This window comes from Microtus pennsylvanicus, chromosome 13 (assembly GCF_037038515.1).
Source record: "Microtus pennsylvanicus isolate mMicPen1 chromosome 13, mMicPen1.hap1, whole genome shotgun sequence".
Classification (NCBI taxonomy): domain Eukaryota; kingdom Metazoa; phylum Chordata; class Mammalia; order Rodentia; family Cricetidae; genus Microtus; species Microtus pennsylvanicus.
In genome coordinates, this window is record NC_134591.1 from 67,333,219 (window position 1) to 67,352,666 (window position 19,448).

Genomic DNA, 19,448 nt, shown 5'->3' on the forward strand with positions numbered 1-19,448 from the left:
CATTTTCTCCTCAGTAAGTTGGGAAAGATAGGAAGAGGGTGCCATCAAGAAGCAGTAAAACCTTTTATTGCTCTGACATGTGGTGGTTGTCTCGGCAACCATGGAGACAGTTGTGCCACATGAACCACCAGACTTCTCGCTTGCGTACTTCCTGTAGCTATGGACACACACACAACCTACTGGGCATGTGCTGACTGTAGAGGAACCAGGTGGCTTGGCAAACCTTGCAGATGTTCCTGAGGCAAAGAGGGTCTCTTGGCTCTCAATTTTCTGGCCCTGCTATTCTAAAAAATTGTGTTCAGTGGCCCTCTGTGGGCTTGTTTGGTGGCACTGAACTGAACCCGCACCACAGGCCTTCCAACATGCTAAGGACTCCTAAACTACACCCCAGCACCTGCAGGTAGGCACTAAGCTCTCCGAGCGTCCCCAGGAATTTGGGGGTGCAGCTCAGTCTTTTGCATGGGCAAATCTCTGGGGGGTTCAAAAAGCCAGTACTGCATAAAACCAGGAGTGGTGGTGCCTCCCCAACCAGTAATCCTGGTTCTCAAGTGGTAGAAGCGTGAGAATCAGTAATTCAAGGTCATCTAGCTGTAAGTTCGAGGCCAGCCTGAGCTTCATGAGACCCCCCCTATCTCAAAATAAATTTAAGTTACAATTTAAAATTAAATTACAATGATTAAATGCCTCAGAGTTTTAAAAGTAAGTTCAATAATTAAAAGACAGGCCAAAATAACTACATCTGCCCTTCCTCTTTCAGCACCCATTTCTCATAAAAGTTCCTTCTTTACGTTTCTACCTCGTTATTTCTAAATCTCTTGTGCAAGACTGCAATAAGCTAAGCGCCACCTGCCGGCTGGATGTATAGCGCAAAGATACCATGGGTCTTAATTAGCCACTAAATAAAACAATCTAGTTTCATTCTTCTCCTGAAGATCGGTGCAGTAACGTGGGCTACTCCCTGTTCTCCGCACACCCTGGGTCTTTCCCGCTTAAGGGAACCCGGCAATTAAGTCCTTAAGGGGAGTATGTGGGGTTTAAATTCAATAGAACAGAGCTGTCAACGCCTCTTTGCGCCCTTCTCTCTCCCAACGCCAGAGGGCGCTCCAGAGATGGCGCCTCAGACAACACGCTGATCCTCACGGTTGATCCCGCCCCTTTTCCCATCTGAGCCAATCGTTACTCAGAGAGGCGGAGCTACTGGCGGGCGCTTGCGCGTTCAGAGGGACAAGGCACAAACAAGGAAGCAGGGATGTGGGAGCTGAGAAGTGAATGGCGGGCGGTGGGTTTCACGCTGTTGCTGTGTCTGGCTGCTGCGGCCCAGGCAGTGGGCCGGGCTCCGCGCCGCTACACCCCGGACTGGAAGAGCCTGGACTCTCGGCCACTGCCGACATGGTTTGATGAGGCCAAGTTCGGGGTGTTTGTGCACTGGGGGGTCTTCTCGGTGCCCGCCTGGGGCAGCGAGTGGTTCTGGTGGCACTGGCAGGGCGAGCGGCAGCCGGCCTATGAGCTCTTCATGAAAGAGAACTACCCGCCCGGCTTCAGCTACGCCGACTTCGGACCGCAGTTCACGGCGCGTTTCTTCCAACCGGACCAGTGGGCCGAACTCTTCCAGGCTGCCGGGGCCAAGTGAGTGCGGGACGGGCGCGAGGCGGGCCGGGGGCAAGCCCACGGCCGGGGCTGCCTGACCTTTGAAGTCCCCGCACCCCGCGTTCTGCATCCTGGAGGATGGAGCATTGATGCTAAAGAAGAGAATCCAGCCGGGGATTAGTTTTAAAAATAAAGGCGGGAAAGCACTGGGTACATCACCTGTGTGGATAGAGACTCGAGCCAGGCTACACCCGGTGTCTCTTCTATGAGGGCCAGAACACAGCCTGGATTCTTGGCAGTGGCCTGGAGTTGTGGACTTGGACCCTAGGCTACCTGTGGCGTCCGTGGAAGCTTATAAAAAGGATCTTCCTGAGTTCCTTGTAGCCCTGCGTCTCTTAAGTGGCGAAGGAAGGATTGGAGTTTCGGGGTGGGTGCTCTGTTTGGGTTCCCCTTCTTCCCTTCTACTTCCTTGTAATAGAGCTCCAAGGAGGAATGGGTTTGAGTAGAGCCCTCTAGAGGAAGTACATTTTGAGAGTCCTAAGCCAGAGGATTTTGGCTGACTTCTGGACCCGTGGGTTTGGCCGTTGGGGGTAGCTGGTAAGATTGTAGGGAGGCCTCACTAAGCCTCCTGCTTGTGGCTTGGAAACTCATTGTTTCTTCTGCCACCCTCCAGGTTTTCAGTTTGCTCTGGGCCTTGGGTTTTCTTGTACTGAAGACTTCGTACTGGGCGCTTAGTATTTGCTGTTGTAAGCCTGGTGACACATGCCATTAGTCCCAGTGCTCGGAAGGCACAGGCAGGCGGATCTTGTGAGTTCTGAGGCTAGCCTGGACTACAGAGCTAGTTCCAGGACACCCAGAGCTGTTACACAAAGAAACCCTATCTCGAAACCCTCCCACCCAAAACAGGAAGCTGTCTCCTCACCATCTCAGAGGTCCGGAACTTAAAATGTTGGATTCAGGACTCCCTGTTTTATGGATGAGGTGGCTAACGCAGAGAGGAAGGAGCCCAGTGTCCTGGACTGCAGATCTTGTGATCTGGAAACGAAGGCTCTTGATCACTGCACCTGGGATCTGCGAGCCATACACAGAAGGAGTAGTTATCTGTTTATAAGGTCGATGAGTAAGGATTTTTTGTTGTTGTTGTTGTTGTTTTTCAAGACAGGGTTACTGTGTGACAGCCCTGACTATCCTGGAACTCACTCTTGTAGACCAGGCTGGCCTCGAACTCCCAGAGATCCACTTGCCTCTGCTTCCTCAGTGCTGGGATTAAAGGCGTGCACCACCACCACCCGGTGAGAGAGGGCTTTTTATATTTCAGAAGGACTTTTTAAAGAGGAAAGAGACACGTGGCTGAGAGGAATGTTTGTGTAAGCCTGCGATAACTGTGTGACCCTGATTTCCAGGGTCTCCACACCTGCCCGTGATGAACTCACATGTACTTGATATCTTTTTTCTTTTCTTTCTTTCTTTTTTTTTTTGGCCACAAAAAGTAGACATTGCATGAATTGGTTATCTCAGCATTGCCTTTTCAGTCCCAGACATTTGAGTCTCAGTCGCCTCCCTGAATGAAGGGCGATTCCACAGAACTGGTAAAACAAGCAGCTTTCGTTAGTCACCTGCTCTTGCCAATAGAGCAGGGCAGAGGGTTGAGGAAAAGTTCATGCCCAGAAGGGTTGAGTCTGTGCGCTAAGGTGCAGGGTTTTTCTCTTGCCGCCCTTCCCTCTCTGGGCATCCAGTTCCTGTTTACATTCTTGAGTCATACCTACGAGGGGACATTGTCACCCTAAAAGCATCTCCCAGTCCCCATACATTTCCCGTAATGGAGATCTTCCTCTTGTGCCAGGCAAGGTCATGGTTGTAGCCACTGCCCGCTTCCTTTGTTCTCACTTGGTTTTCACGTGTTTCCAGGTATGTGGTTCTGACCACAAAGCATCACGAAGGCTTCACAAACTGGCCAAGTCCCGTGTCCTGGAACTGGAACTCTAAGGACGTGGGGCCCCATCGCGATTTGGTCGGCGAGTTGGGAGCTGCTGTTCGGAAGAGGTGCGTGTCTGCGGATAGCCAGCCACTCTCCCCTCTTTCCCATCCATCCCTCCAGTGCACCAAATCCTCCTGTTTGTCACCTGGGGTCATATTTAGCCAGTGAGAAGATGGCCTCCCAGACTTGGGGTTGAGACTGGCAGTTTCCACAGGACCAAAGGTAATGCAAGAGCCGGGCGGTGGTGGCGCACGCCTTTAATCCCAGCACTCGGGAGGCAGAGGCAGGCGGACAGGCTCCAAAGCCACAGAGAAACCCTGTCTCGAAAAAACCAAAAAAAAAAAAGAAAAAAGAAAAGCAGGATGCCCAGGTTAGACTGTGATCCATCCGCAGCCTGCAGGGGTGTCCATGAAAGCTGGCGGGACATTGGCTTTTCTTTCTCTTTGTTTTTTGTTTTGTTTCATCTGCCTATTTATTTATTTAGTGTCTTTTTTTTTCCAAGACAGGGATTTTTTGAGTAATCTTTTTTTTTTTTTTTTTTGATTTTTGAGACAGGGTTTCTCTGAAGTTTTTGGTGCCTGTCCTAGAACTAGCTCCTGTAGACCAGGCTGGCCTCGAAGTCACAGAGATCCGCCTGCTTCTGCCTCCCGAGTGCTGGGATTAAAAGCGTGCGCCACCACCGCCCTGCCTTTGAGTAATCTTGGTTGTCCTGAAACTAGTTCTGTAGACCAGGCTAGCCTCAAACTCAGATATCCTCCTGCCTCCACCTTCTGAGTGCTGGCATGAGATGGTCCAGGGAGTGGATCTCACCTGTCGCCACTAGCACCCACCCAGCACAGAGCTGTTGAGGCCTGAGGGCAAGCTCTGGTAACGGCAGATCAAAACTAAAGAGGGAGGCACACACCGTTCTTCCCAACCAGCACTCCGTTTGTCACTCACTAGGAAGGACTCTCAGACGTGGTGCTACGTGCAGGCAGGTGTCTCTAGTACTTGGGAGGCAAAGGCAGGAAGGTCAGGAGTTCAAGGCTGGCCTTAGGTGTGTACTGAGTTTGAGGCTAGCCTGACTCTGTCTCTAAAAGATGAATAATAACAGCGACTAACTTCTCAATAGAAAAGCAGTCGGTGTAGCAGAGCAGGGTGGCTGTGGGGTCTGGTGCCGACCTTGCTCTCCAGCTGAACCCGTAGTGACTTCTGTATCATGCTTGTTAGATAGAAACAACTTCAGGAAGGGAAAGTTGCTTTTTAGAGGGTTTCAGTCCACCGTGGTGGGGCAGCTGCAGTCAGGACAGCCGTACACGTAGTAGAGATTGTTTATTCGCCTAACATGACTATGGGGACAGACAGGAATGAGAGGCAATATGTCCTTCAGAGCCCTCGTGACCCACTTCTGCAAGCACCTTCCACCTTGTTAAGGTTCTGCAGATTCCCAAAAATAGCACCAGCCAGGGAACAAGCCATCAAGACGTGAGCCCGGAGGACAGGGAAGCCATAACAGAGTCGCGTCTCCAACCGCCAGCAGGGAGTGGGATTTGGACTCAGGTATTCAGGTCTGGAACCCTGCTAGTGATGCTTTGTGTTGTGACATTGTAAGTGTGACGCTTGTGTAAATGTGTAAATCGTCGAGTCTGTTGGGACCCAGCTGTGCCTGTGTCACACACTGCCCAGGACTGTCTCCAGAGCCCATGAGAGCTGAAACAGAGCCACAGCTTCCAAAGTCCAGCGGACTACCTGGACCTTAAGAATGCATTTGCTGACTCTTGTTAGCTGCTCAGTGTTCTGGGCCCTGTGCTGCACGTGGTCAAAAATCCTGCAGTAAATGTCTGTCTGATATCAGGCCTAGACCAGACATGGACTTTGGAAGCTGCAGTTTTCTTCTGGTTTGGCTGGTCTTTCGAGATGAGACCTTGCTCTGTATCCCCCAAGAGCTTGGAACATGCTATGCAGACCAGGCTGCTTTCTGTCTTGAAGCAATCCTCCTGCCTCTGCCTTCCAGGTACTGGGGCTCCAGGCCTGTGGCACCATGCCCAGCCTCAGCAGATGGAATGGTAGCTTCTCTGTAAGGGACTAGTTCCCAAATCACAGCTGAAATGCCCCCTTCAGTTCTTCCTTATCTGTGCCTTGCTGTGTTATTTTCTTCATTGCCTGCAGTATGGTGTTTGTGTGGCACTGTCTTAATTGAACTGTGGTAATTATACATCTTTATGAGACACAGTGTGACGTACTTGCAGGATATAATGAGCAATCAGGCTAATTAACATTTCTAGCTCCTTAATCATTTGTCATTTCTTTGTGTTAGGAACCTTCAAACTCCTAGTTCTTTAAAAAAATATTTAATAGGGGTGAGAGTATAGTTTATGACAGAATGCTTGCCTAGCATAGGTGAGGAGGCCCTAGGTTGGATTCCCAGCAACACCCCCCCCCCAAAAAAAATACAGTGAGATTTTTTTGTTTTGGTTTTTGTTTTTCGAGACAGGGTTTCTCTGTAGCTTTGGAGCCTGTCCTGGAACTAGCTCTTGTAGACCAGGCTGGCCTCGAACTCACAGAGATCCACCTGCCTCTGCCTCCCGAGTGCTGAGATTAAGGGCAAGAGCCACCACTGCCCAGCTTTTTTTTTTTTTAATTTATTATGTATACAATATTCTGTCTGTGTCTATGCCTGCAGGCCAGAAGAGGGCACCAGACCCCATTACAAATGGTTGTGAGCCACCATGTGGTTGGTGAGAATTGAACTCAGGACCTCTGGAAGAGCAGGCAGTGCTCTTAACCACTGAGCCATCTCTCCAACCCAGAAGTAAGATTTTAAAGTATGAAATATATACCAACTGTGGTGGCACATGCCTTTAATCCCAGCACTTGGTAGGCAGAGGCAGGTGGGATCTTTGTAAGTTTGGGGCTAGCTTGGTCTACATAGGCAGTTCTTACCAGCCAGGACTATGTGGTGAGGCCCTGTCTCAGATAGATAGATAGATAGATAGATAGATAGATAGATAGATAGATAGATAGATAGATAGATTAGATTAAATAAAGGATCTCAAGCTGCTTAGGCTGACATTAAACCCACTTGGTAGGCACGGATACACCTTGAACTCCTCCTCCTACCGCCCCCTCCTAAGTGCTGCCACACCGCACCCAGCTGATTTTTCTCTCCCTGATACCAGCCACTGCTGTATTTTTCTGTTTAAGGAACATACGCTACGGCCTGTACCACTCGCTCTTGGAGTGGTTCCATCCACTCTATCTACTCGACAAGAAAAATGGTTTCAAAACTCAGTATTTTGTCAGCGCGAAAACAATGCCAGAGCTGTACGACCTTGTTAACAGGTGAGTCAGGGGCCTGGGCCTGAGGGCTTGTGCTGGAAGTCAGCTCCTCTCCGGGTGCTGTTGATGGGCTCCAGCTGCAGGCTGCTGCCTGAGGAACTCTCAGAGGCATCAAAAGAATAAAGGTAGCGTTTGCATTCATGCAAAGCATATTTCCCCTCCCACCGCTCAGAACTTCTGAACTGTGGTCACTTACTAAGCTGCTGCTGTCACTGGGGACCCAGGTGGCTGTGAGGCAAAGCTTACCCTTCAGCACCCTCCTCCCTTGCCAGTGTCCCTAGTCAGGACCTTGGAGAGGAACACTGGCTTCTTCACCATCAGAAGCTCTAACTGGAGCAGCGTCCTGAGCACAGACCCTGCTCACTTAGAACTGTCCTGTCTTGTCTGGGCTCAGATCAGCATACAGAATCCCTGCCAGTGCTGGGAACAGGAAGAGCCACTGTTAACTAGCGTCACCATTTTCAAATTGGCTTTTGTTGCTAACATTCATTGTTTAGTGGGGATGAGGTGGCTTTGGCATGCCACAGCACACAAAAACAGAGATGTTAGTTTCCTTGTTTTACCACATGGAGTCCAAGGATCAAACTCAGGTCATCAGACTTAATGGCAAAGGCTTTTACTCCCTAATCCATTTATGTTTCCCTTATGACAGCTGGGAGCCAGCCCTAGATGGGGGACTCTCAGAGCCTAGGATGGCTTCTTTGCCCCTACTCTCATTTTATATATTTTCTTTTTGTTGTGTTTGGTTTTCTTTTGATTTTTTGGGGCAAGGCTTCTCTGTGTAGTCCTGGCTGTCCTGGGACTTCCTCTGTAGACTAGGCTGGCCTTGAATTCACAGAGATCCACCTGCCCAAGAGCTGTATTTAAAAGGCCTGTGCCACCACTGCCCAGCCCTGGCTTTCTTCTTTATCCCTGAACCTGGGGTTGGTAATCATGGGAGCTGATGAGGTCATGGCCATGAGCTGCCTTGTGTACGTGACTGCACACGGTAGGAGAGATTATTGTCAGGGCTTCTAGCCTCAGAAAAGCTGTCTTCCCCAAGATTGTTACTGGCCCCACTAAGAAGTGTAGTGAAGGTATGTCGTCAGGCAGAATCACATTGTGGAAAGGGCACTAGGCCCTGGTAGGCTTTTCCAGCCAGGCTGGGTAGCCGCCAAGAACAAACAGATCAGCGCCACGGTTCAAATGTTTACACCACCCTAAAAGCAAACATCTTCCTTTTGTACTTCTGGAATACCAGGGACTTGCTGTGTAGCCCAGGCTAGCCTCTAATTTGTAAGCTCCTGACTCCGATTCCCAAGTGCTAGGATTACAGGCATGAGCCAGCACACCTGCCTGGTTTTTATTTTTTTTTATTTTTATTTTTTTTTCTGGTCCTGGGGACAGGACCCCAGGTCTTAGAACACGCTGGGCAGTACTCTGCCACTGAGTTACACATCCCGGGCCATGAGCACTGTTACTGTCTTTTTAGTCATATTTTATTATTTCATGTCCCTGAGTGTGTATTCTATGGGCACATATGTGCCACGGCACACATGGAGGTCAGAGAACAACTGGAAGTCAGTTCTTCCTTGTGGATTGTGAGACTCAAACTCCTGTCATCGGGCTTGAGAGCGGGAGCTTTTCCAGCCCAGCTGAGCGTCTGACCTGCCCAAGCACCAGTCTCCTTTCCAGAACACACTTATTACTTATGTGTGGTCTCCACACCGTGAGCAACAGGTGCCCAAGGAGACCGGAGGGCATCGTTCCCTGCAGTGAGAGTTACAGGTGCTGTGAGCCACCATGTGGGTGCTGGGAAGCAAGCACTAAGCACCCTCACCCCCTGAGCTGTCTCTCCAGCCCTGCGAGCGCCACCCCTAACTGGATTTGAAGGGATGCAAACTCTAGATACTGATTACAGTGTCCTTTCTGAAGGGAGAACAGAGGTACTTAGAGAAGTATACGGAACCAATGCCTTCTTTGTTACTGTTGTTGCTGTTATTGTTGCTATTGCTATTACATTTTAATTTATTGGGGGGGGGTGCATGCATGTGCTGTGCTGTGCTGTGCTGTGCTGTGCATGTAGAGATCAGAGGACCACCTGCACAATTAGCTTTCTCTGCCACGTGGGACCCAGGACCTTTACACGTGGAGCCCTTTCACCAGCCCCTGCAATCTTTTTAAATTAAGATTATTATTTTATATGTACAGTTGTTTTGCCTGCATGTTTGTCTATGCTCTGTGCAAGCCTGTGCCAACAGAGGCCAGAAAAGGGCATTAGATTCCAGGGCCTGGAGTTACAAGTGATTGTGAGCCTCCTGGGTGCAGGAATCAAACCTATGTCCTCTGGAAGAACAGCCAGTGCTTTTAGCTGCTCAGCCCTTTGTCCACCCGCCCTCCCTGAGACCCTGTTAGGTCTCCTGTCTCTTTAGTTTCTGCATTGTCATCTTCATGGTACTTTCCCATCAAGAGACATCTTTCCTGTTTGCTGGGCTGGGAATGGAACCTACGTGGTCGGCCAGAGCCACTCTCTTTGCTCTGAGTTTTAAACACTTGTTGCAAAAGTCTGTCCATAAGACTGGACTAGATACAGATTCAGATAGCAAGCTGTTCCGATCCTGTGTCTTCCAGCTACAAGCCCGACCTGATCTGGTCTGATGGGGAGTGGGAGTGTCCTGACACGTACTGGAACTCCACAGCTTTCCTTGCTTGGCTCTATAATGATAGCCCTGTCAAGGTAGGTGATGTCTAACTTCTGTAACGGGCATGGTGATGCTTACCTGTTGTCTCAGCTCTCAGTAGGCTATGACAGGTGGAATTCGTGGCTATCCTTCTTCCTCATCTTCTCAAGAGCCAAGTGTATGGCACCACTCCTAGCTTTCTATCAAATTTGAAAGGGTACTTAGCTAGCTAAACCCTCCCACAGTTAGTACACCTAGCTAGTAGTACATTTGCATCTTGTGTTACGGGACTTTTACTGTACGGCAGAAGTCTATCTGTTGGCGCACATGTCAAAGATTTTACACTCTCTAGATTTGTGTAAAGCCGTTTGGTGGCTGGAGATACAGCTCAGCGGTAGCATGCTCAGCATGCTGGGGCCTGGGTTTAACCGCAAGCACCAGCAAACCATGAAGGTGCCCTGGTGGATGCCTATCTGTGGGGATCCTATTGGGTAGTTATTACTAAACTCAGGAGATGAAGGACAGGAGACAGGAGAGACACCATTCCTGAGTGATGGATGCTGGTTGAGGGTGGCTCTCACGGACTAGAGTGCACCTCACTGGGAGAGCATGTTAACGGCGCATGCAAGGCTTGCTTTTGGGGAGTCTCGGGACTCCCAGAAGTGCAGTTCATCCACAGAATACCGTGGTGTAAATTGTCCACATCTGTCTCTTCTACATGTCTCTGCTTAAAGTTTAAAGGACAGGTACTGTGTTATCACTATGGCATCCATCTCTGTCACAGTGACATACAGTTATGAGTGAGCAGTTGACTGCCCTTCAAGACTTGAGCCTGGCCAGATATTCCTTTAATCCTAGCACTCAACAGTGGACCTCTGTGAGTTCAAGGTCAGCTTGGTCTACACAGTGAGTTTTGAGGCCAGCCAGGGCTACATAGTAAGACTCTCTCAAGAAACAAATAAATTTAGGGCAGTTGATACCTCATATGCCTCTGGGGTGCCTCATTGGTACCTCTGGTCTGTGCCTTCATGGAGCCAGGTCATTTGCCAAGTGGGGTGACAGTTACACGTGCCTGATTAAGGAGAATCACCGAAAGGGAAAAAGATAAACAAGATGCAGCATTAGTGAAGGGAGCATGTCAGCCTCGTGTGTTTAAAAACCACAGTAAAGCCGGGCGGTGGTGGCGCACGCCTTTAATCCCAGCACTCGGGAGGCAGAGGCAGGCGGATCTCTGGGAGTTCAAGGCCAGCCTGGTCTACAAGAGCTAGTTCCAGGACAGGAACCAAAAGCTACAGAGAAACCCTGTCTCGAAAAATCAAAAAAAAAAAAAAAAAAACCACAGTAAAGCTGGGCAGTGATGGCGCACACCTTTAATCTGGATCTCAGGGTTCAAGGCCAGTCAGGTCTACAGAATGGGTTCCAGGACAGCCAGGCTACACAGAGAAACCCTGTCTCAAAAAACAACAATAACAAAAAAATCCCTCAGCAGGGATGGGGAGAGGGCTCAGTGGTTAGAGCATGTACTGTTCTGAGTGCCCTTCCCAGCAGGCATATACATGGTGGTCACAACTGCCTGAAATTCCAGGAAAAGGGCAGCTGGCACCCTCTTCTGGCCTTTTTGGGTACTGTACACATGTGCACAGACCTCCCATACCCGTTTTATCTTTTAAGTTAATTTATTTATTGTGTATACAATGTTCTGTCTGCATGTATGCCTGCCTGCCAGAAGAGGGCACCAGATCTCATAGATGGTTGTGAGCCACTATATGGTTGCTGGGGATTGAACTCAGGACCTCTGGAAGAGCAAGCAGTCAGTGCTCTTAACCTCTGAGCCATCTCTCCAGCCCCTCCATGCCCGTTTTTATGATTTGTTTATTTATTATATGTATGTAAATGTATGTATGCCTGTGTAAGTTTATGTATACTGTGTGCATGCAAAAGCCCATGAGGCCAGAAGAGGGCACCAGATCTCCTGTAACTAGAGTCAGGGTGGTTCTGAGTCACCACGTGGGTGCTGGAAAACAAGCCAGGTCCACTTCGAGAGCAGTGGCTGCTCTTAACCACTGAGCCATCTCACCAGGCCCCCAAACACATTTTTAAAGGGTTATTTTATGTTATTATATGTATGGGTGTATTGCCTGCATGAATTATGTGTGTGCAAGAGCCAGTGGAGGCCAGGAGAAAGGTGTTGGATCCCTTGGGACTGGAGTTACGGACGGTTGTGAGTGACCATGTGGGTGCTGGGAACCAAATCCACATCCTTTGTAAGAGTGTCGGGCACTCTTAACTGTTGAGCCATCTTTCCAGTCCCACGAGTGCCAGTCCCACAGCAAGCACGTCACCCCGAGTCATCTCCTGAGCCCCTGCATACGCGCTTCCTCTGTGCATCTGTCAGCTGGCTTCCCAGGCTTGGGCATTGCTGACATTAGAAGCTGTGTGCAGCAGTCTAGTTTCCTTCCCATGTGTGCCCTTTAGAGCAAAATAGTCCGGGGGAAAGACTCTAGTGTAGTCTGCTGTTCTTCTTCCGAACAGACTGTCACCAGACACATCTGTATTGCATAGAGGAGCCAGGAGGTGCTGTCCCGTGACCCCTTTCTCTTCCTCCCTTAGGACCAGGTGGTAGTGAATGACCGGTGGGGCCAGAACTGCTCCTGCCATCATGGAGGCTACTACAACTGTCAGGATAAATACAGACCACAGAGCTTGCCGGACCACAAGTGGGAGATGTGCACCAGCATCGACAGGGCGTCCTGGGGCTATCGCCGGGACATGACCATGTCCACCATTGCCAGTGAGAACGAAATCATTGAGGTAAGAGCACTCGCCTGCTTACCTTAGAGCCCTCCAGTCCAGAGTCGGGTGGCTAGAACCCGCTAGGGCCACAGTCACAGAGACAAGCCTCTCCTAAGTACATTGTCGCTGTTGCAGAGAAAGGGGTGGGCCTTTAAAACCTGCTTTTGGTTTTGTTTTGTTTAGTTTTTGTTCTGTTTTGTTGTTGTTTTCTTTTTTTCTGAGACAGGGTTTCTCTCTGTACCCCTGACTGGCCTCAGACTCAGAGACATCTGCTTGCCTCTACCTCCCGAGTGCTGGGATTAACGGTGCGTGCTACCACGCCCAGCTAAAATTGACAGTCACTTCTCCCCTTCCGTCCTGTGACGGAAATCCCTAGGATCAAATTCAGGTCATTCATCTTGGTGGCACCCACTGAAGTCCCTTGTCTTTATCATCTTCTCAGCCTCAAAGAAAGCTTTATCTTTCCAGAACTTTCCTTCCTTTTTCTTTGTTGGGAGGGTGCGTGTGTGTGTGTATGTGTGTGTGTGTGTGTGTGTGTGTGTGTGTGTGAGAGAGAGAGAGAGAGAGAGAGAGAGAGAGAGAGAGAGAGAGAGAGAGAGAGAGTGTTGTGACGTATATGCAGGCATGTTTTTGACCTCCAGAGCACAACCTGAGTTGTCATTCTTACGCTCCTTCTATGGGGTGTAGTAGGAGCGCAGGGCCCCGAGGGGCAAGATCACTTAATAGCCTGGAACTGGCCATTCAGTGAGGCTCGCTAGCCAGGAAGCCACAGTGAGCCTTCATTTCTGCTCGCTGGGATGATGGTCACCAGCACACGCCACACCACGACCTCCAGGTTTTTTGGTTGTTAATGATTGAGGTGTGTTTTGTTTGAACGTGAATTCTGGGGATGAACTCAGGTCTTCTTCTAAGGCAAGCACTCACCGTCTGGGTCATCATCGTCCGAGCCCCTCCCAGGAGCATTTTCAGTTAACACATGAGCTTTCAGTGGCAGTGGGAAGACCGAGAGACGTCGAAAGGATGGAGAGAGCCTTTGCGTGGTCCCTAATGGGCTCACATCTGTACATTTTTTCCAGATGTAAACCTAGTCCTGGGTTACCTTGAGTGATGCTTGCTTGGGGTCACAGTGAACACCCCCACACAAGAGGATGCCTTCAGAATATGTCTCTTTCTGGCAGTTCCTGTCTGGGTCTCCATGTAGTCCATGCTGGCCTCAAACTTGGTATTGTAGCCGAGGCTGACTTTGAACTCCTGGCCTTCTTGCCTTTTCCCCACCCCAAGTGCTGGAATTCCAGGCATGGGCCAGCATGCCCAGCTCTCTTTGCTTCAGTTTTCCCACAGGTACATACAGTTTGTCCTTAAAGAGCTTGGGGAGACGTGTGCCGTAATGTCCGGATCTAAAGCTCACCTTCCCTTCTTTTCCCTTTGCAGCACTAAGGATGGAACCCAGGGCTTTTCTTCTCATATCCCTTACTGTCTGCATTCTAGACACCGTGCCAGGCTTGGTAGTCATGCCTCAGCTCTCATTGCCTCTGCTCTCTTTAGGAATTGGTTCAGACAGTCAGTTTGGGAGGCAACTATCTTCTCAATGTTGGACCAACTAAAGATGGACTGATCGTTCCCATCTTCCAAGAAAGGCTTCTCGCTGTGGGCAAGTGGCTGCAGATCAACGGGGAGGCCATCTATGCCTCCCAGCCCTGGAGAGTGCAGTCTGAAAAGAACACAACAGTTGTGTGGTGAGCCTTGCCTTCTTGTATGGTCAGGAGAGTGATTGATGATAGCCACATCTTCAGTTCTGCGTGAGAGTACAGCCTAAGAGAATAACTAGCAAAAGATGATGATAGATAGATAGATAGATAGATAGATAGATAGATAGATAGATAGATAGATAGATGATAGATAGATGATAGATAGATAGATAGATGATAGATAGATAGATGATAGATAGATAGATGATAGATAGATAGATAGATAGATAGATAGATAGATAGATAGATAGATAGATGTAAAATACCATCAAACTTGGTACTTAAGGCAACCAACAACAGAAGTCAGTCGTTTGTGGAAGTTGCCCTAAGGCTGGAGCTCCTGACAGAGTTTCAGTCCCAGACCAGAGAAAATGTCATTAAATCAGGGGCTCATGATATCCACTGGAAACATACTGGGGAAGTTTGCAGTCAGCTGGAGTTCCAAAAGCACTTTCTCTTTCTCTCCATGGATAAACTACCCATGGCTGAACCTCTGGCTTCCCATTTTCCCTGCAAGTACTTTTATATCGGGATAAATATGGGACCCCTGCTGGGGATGCCTGTCCTAGCCGTTCTCAGAGAGATTCAAGGGTTTTGCTCTTGGACTGTTCTGCTGTTTTGCTGATACAGGGTTAGGGGGCAGCCCAACCCCGAAAAGGGGCCTTAGGACACTTTGAGACAAATATGCTTATGTCCTAAATGTGGCTAGGGCACCCCGCTTCCAGAGCCAGCTTCTAAGTGAGCTCAAACAACATTTGACAGTTTATCAGTATTTTGTACATCACACTTGCTGCCCTGCACATTCTCAGGTCCCTCCATCTTCGTTACAAGGCTGGAGGTTATGTTGCCTCTGCTGTAAAATCTGTGTCCCAGCTAGGTTCTGTCTCTGGTCCCCTGTGCAGAGCTCATCCTAAATTCTTCCCATTTGTACGTGGGCCTTTAGATCTAGTTATTTGATCTTGGACCTCAGTTTCTCCAACTACGAAGTGAGTCATGGTACTTAGCGTCACAGACTTGCTTTGAAAACTAGGTGACATGATGTGAGGACCCAGCAGAGCGCCAGGCCCAAGCTCAGTGTCCTGTCACACCGCAATGCCTTGCTCTCCCTCTGGAGACACACTAACCCCTATGGATGAATTCCTATGAGGCGCTGTTCATCCTACTTCCCGAATAGGGTGAACTCTTAGTGAGTGTGCCTCCGTTTTGTGTGTCCCCTTGTTACACCCTCTGTCTTCTCATGGATCTGGAGTTGGAAAGATTTCAGTAACATTTATGTGGCTTCGGCTCCTAAGAAGTAGGGAAGTAGCTGATGCGTGTTTTGTTGTTGTTGCTGTGTGGGTCATGGTCTCACCGTGTTGTGTAGGCTGTTCCCCAGCTCCTGAGCTCAAGGTATCCTCCTGCCTCAGCCTCCTTAGTAGCAGGGATTATATATACAATGCCATACCTTTCCTTTGTTTTTTTGTTTGTTTTGGGGGGTTTTGTTGTTGTTGTTGTTTTAGAAACAGGGTTTCTCTGTGTAACAGCCCTGACTGTCCTGGAACTCTCTTTGTACACTAGGTTTGCCTCGAACTCACCAAGATCCACCTGCCTCTGCCTCCCAAGTGTGTGGGTTACAGGCGCGTGCCACCACCGCCTGGCGACAAAGGATACTGAGGCAGCAGGGAAAGGTCTGGAAAATGTGTTGCCCAAGGGTTACTTTTAATTTTTACAGAAACCTTAACCCAGTGAAGGGGGAGAATAGAGGATTTCAGACTTTTGTAGACCTCTTTCTTCCCCACCTTCCTCTCACTTCCTAGTAGTCACGACACAAGGTCTTTACTGGTGAGTTAGCTCAAGAGGACGGAGGGTCTGTCTGGGAACACCACCGACTCCCCTAGGACAACGGTGTTTCTTGTTCCCAGGTACACCACTAAAGACTCAGCTGTTTATGCCACCTTTCTGTACTGGCCAGAAAATGGAATCATAAACCTCACATCTCCCAAAACAACCTCGGCCACAAAGGTAAGGAAGCTCCTCATCCCCCCCGTAAGCTACAACCTGGTTTTGTTTTGTTTTTATTTTTCTAGTGCTAGACCTCAGGGCCTAGGCATGCTTAGGCAAACCACCCTGAACTACATTCCCAGCTACCTCAAGACAGGGTTTCTCCCCTATAACAGCCCTGGCTGTCCTGGAACTTGCTCTGTAGACCAGGCTGACCTTGAACTTACAGAGATCCTCCTGCTTCGGCCTCTGGGAGTTCTGGGATTAAAGGCTCTCTGTCATTCAGGCTAGCCTCAACCTGTGGTCCTCCTGCCTCTACCTTCCCAGTGCTAAGATTCCAGGCTTGTGCCACCATGCCTGGATAGATACAATTTTTATTAAAACACATTGGCAGGGGGCTGGAGAGATGGCTCAGAGGATAAGAGCACTGGGTGCTTTTCCAGAGGTCCTGAGTTCAATTCCCAGCAACCACATGGTGGCTCACAACTATCTGTAATGAGATCTGTCACCCTCTTCTGGCGTGCAGGCATACATGGAAGCAGAATGTTGTATACATAATAAATAAATAAATAAACCTTTAAAAAAAACACATTGGCAGGCTTTGGCTCCTTCCTTACTAGAGTGTCCTCAGTGCTCTGGGCCAGCACACTTATTCCCATCATGTTGGGGGCAAAGTCTGCTTGAATAACGGGGTCTTCCCATCCCCCTTTGCTTTCCACAGATAACAATGCTAGGGATGGAAGAATATTTGACCTGGACCCAGGATCCCCAGGAGGGGGTCCTCATCACTCTGCCCCCATTGCCACCTACGGCTCTCCCGGTGGAGTTCGCCTGGACTCTAAAGCTGACAAGCGTGAAGTGATGGTTGGAGTTCAAGGGCAGAAGGCCCTATGCGGGGCTGCTTGCCTTTCTCTTACCAGCAGTGCAATAAAGTAGCTTCCCTCCCCCACCCAGTGATGGCTTCTCCAGCCCATTTTAATCAGTGGGAACCTAGACCACTGAGCTGCTGATGAGTGCATTGAAGCCTGAGATTCATTGCTGGTATCTCTGAGCAGAAACCCTGGACAGCTCAGCTGACCTCACCCGTTCCTTCACTGGGGTGAAATCGCCCTTTCTGATGATGAGCCAAGTCACCTTGATAATGAGCCAAGTCACCTGTTGCCTGTGGGACCAGGTAAAAGAGGTCTGGCAAAGCCAGCCCCTTTGCCTTATGTTGGTTGTCACTAATCCTGAAGGGATTAAGCTGGTCCTGAAGGATTTGCCAGGCTGCCAAGGTCAACTCTGGAAGTTTGTGAAGAAAGCCAAAACTCTGGCATTGAGCATGTCTGCAGAGATACCGATGAAGGAGTGTGATTCTGACTTGCCTCTTAAAAAAAGATGGAAGTAAATTTGTATGTCAGTTATTTCTACCAAGAGCATGTGATAGTTTTCTTTCCCTAGCTTCTGTTTGGGCTATTTACAGCTTTTTACTCATTTTCTGGTTTTCTTGGCTTTTTTTTTGTTTTGGTTTTGGTTTGATTTTTTTTGAGACAGGGTTTCTCTGTGTAGCTCTGGCTATAGAACTTGCTCTATAGCCCAGGCCTGCCTCTGCCTCCTGAGTGTGGGATTAAAGATGTGCTCTGCTACCTCCCGGCTTACACCCAGATTTTTTTTTTTTTTTTTTTGGATTTTTCGAGACAGGGTTTCTCCGTAGCTTTTGGTTCCTGTCCTGGAACTAGCTCTTGTAGACCAGGCTGGCCACGAACTCACAGAGATCCACCTGTCTCTGCCTCCCGAGTGCTGGGATTAAAGGCATGCGCCACCACTGCCCAGCTACACCCAGATTTTTAAAACAGAAAATAGCAAGAAGACTGGAGAAATGGCTAGGCCTTGGTTCCTGGCACGCAGTTCACAGACCTGTTGCCCTCTTCTGGCTTCTGTGGGTACTGCATACATGGTGCAGGTACATAAAAACACATACAGGCAAAACACCCATAAACAAAAATTAACCATTAAGAACAATAATGTGGATATCTTTTTTTTAAAGGGTAGATTATTTAATAATTTTTTTAGAAATATTTATTATGTATACAATATTCTGTCTGTGTGTGTGTCTGCAGGCCAGAAGAGGGCACCAGATCTCATTACAGATGGTTGTGAGCCACCATGTGGTTGCTGGGAATTGAACTCAGGACCTTTGGAAGAGCAGGCAGGCAATGCTCTTAACCGCTGAGCCATCTCTCCAGTCCCCTAATGTGGATATCTTTATATCAAAATTTTATCGTTAATATCTGTTATAGAACCCACAGATGCTCAAAAACTGCCTATGACACCAGCTGTAGGGGATCCAGTGTCATCTCTGCCCTCCGAGGGCATTAGTGTAACGCCCATACCCACTGCCCTCCGAGGGCATTAGTGTAACGCCCATACCCACTGCCCTCTGAGGGCGTTGCACTCAATTGCCCATACCCACATGAAGGCACACGGAAATATTTAAAGCATTTTATTGACAGAATCACATTGTATGGAGTTGGAGAAGTAGCTCGGTGGTTAAGAGCACTGGCTACTCTTCCAAAGTTCATTTCCCAGCAACCACATGATGGCTCACCGTGTCCTCTTAAGTTCTGCCAGGCATACATGCAGATCAGAACACTATACATAATAAATCTTTTTTAAAAAGTTGGGAAGAAGGAAAAGACAGGATCTCCTAAGTAAATTGGGAGCATGGGGACCTCGGGAAAGGGTTGAATAGGAAGGTAGCAAAGAAAAGTGCACACGTTCAGGGAGAACACTGTGTTCACAATAAGCGATCTTTAAAATTTTTTTAAATGGCCGGGTGGTGGTCACACACATTTTGAATCTCAGCACTCAGGAAAGGCAGGTGGATCTTTGTAAGTTAGAGGCCAGCCTGGTCTACAAGAGCTAGTTCCAGCTACAGAGCAACCTTGTCTCAAACAACAACATAAAAGTGTGTATGCATGTGTGCCCACATGTGTGTGCCAGGGTGCTCTTGCCCATGTGTGCACACTTGGAAGCCAGAGGTCAATACCGGGTGTCTGTACCTGTTGCTCTCCACCTTACTTTACGAGAAACGGTCTCCCACTAAACCCAGATCTCATCATTCTAGCTAGACTCACTGGCCAGCGAGCTCTGGGGCTCCCCATTCCCCAACACTGGGGTTATAGGTATGTGCTGCCATGCCTTGATCTTTTGTGGGTACTGGGAGTCCAAACCTAGGTCTTCAGACTTGTGTGGCTAACACTTTATCCTCAAAGCCATCTCCTCAACCTCAAAGAGCTAACTCTGTTGTCCTGAGAGAGTTTCTGCTTGTTCTGGTTGGCAAGGAACTGCCAGAGGCTGAAGATGACCTTGAACTCCTGGGGAGGGGGACCCCACCTCTGGGAT

At 48.9% G+C, this 19,448-nt stretch overlaps 1 protein-coding gene across 1 annotated transcript; it reads left to right on the forward strand.

Annotated features, from left to right (window-relative positions):
• Positions 1-1,212: 1,212 nt before the first annotated feature.
• Fuca1 (alpha-L-fucosidase 1) lies at positions 1,213-17,479 on the forward strand. Its single transcript, XM_075945119.1, has 8 exons — positions 1,213-1,626; positions 3,496-3,630; positions 6,749-6,886; positions 9,494-9,599; positions 12,154-12,354; positions 13,882-14,072; positions 15,986-16,085; positions 16,786-17,479. The coding sequence occupies exons 1-8, from the start codon at positions 1,250-1,252 to the stop codon at positions 16,924-16,926; spliced, it is 1,389 nt and encodes a 462-aa protein (XP_075801234.1). The 5' UTR covers positions 1,213-1,249; the 3' UTR covers positions 16,927-17,479.
• The last annotated feature ends 1,969 nt before the right edge of the window (positions 17,480-19,448 follow it).

Coding starts and splice junctions, on each gene's coding strand:
- Fuca1 (XM_075945119.1), top strand. CDS start 1,250: ATGTGGGAGCTGAGAAGTGAATGGCGGGCGGTGGGTTTCACGCTGTTG. Junction 3,631..6,748: donor GGAGCTGCTGTTCGGAAGAG/GTGCGTGTCTGC, acceptor TTTCTGTTTAAG/GAACATACGCTACGGCCTGT. Junction 6,887..9,493: donor CTGTACGACCTTGTTAACAG/GTGAGTCAGGGG, acceptor TGTGTCTTCCAG/CTACAAGCCCGACCTGATCT.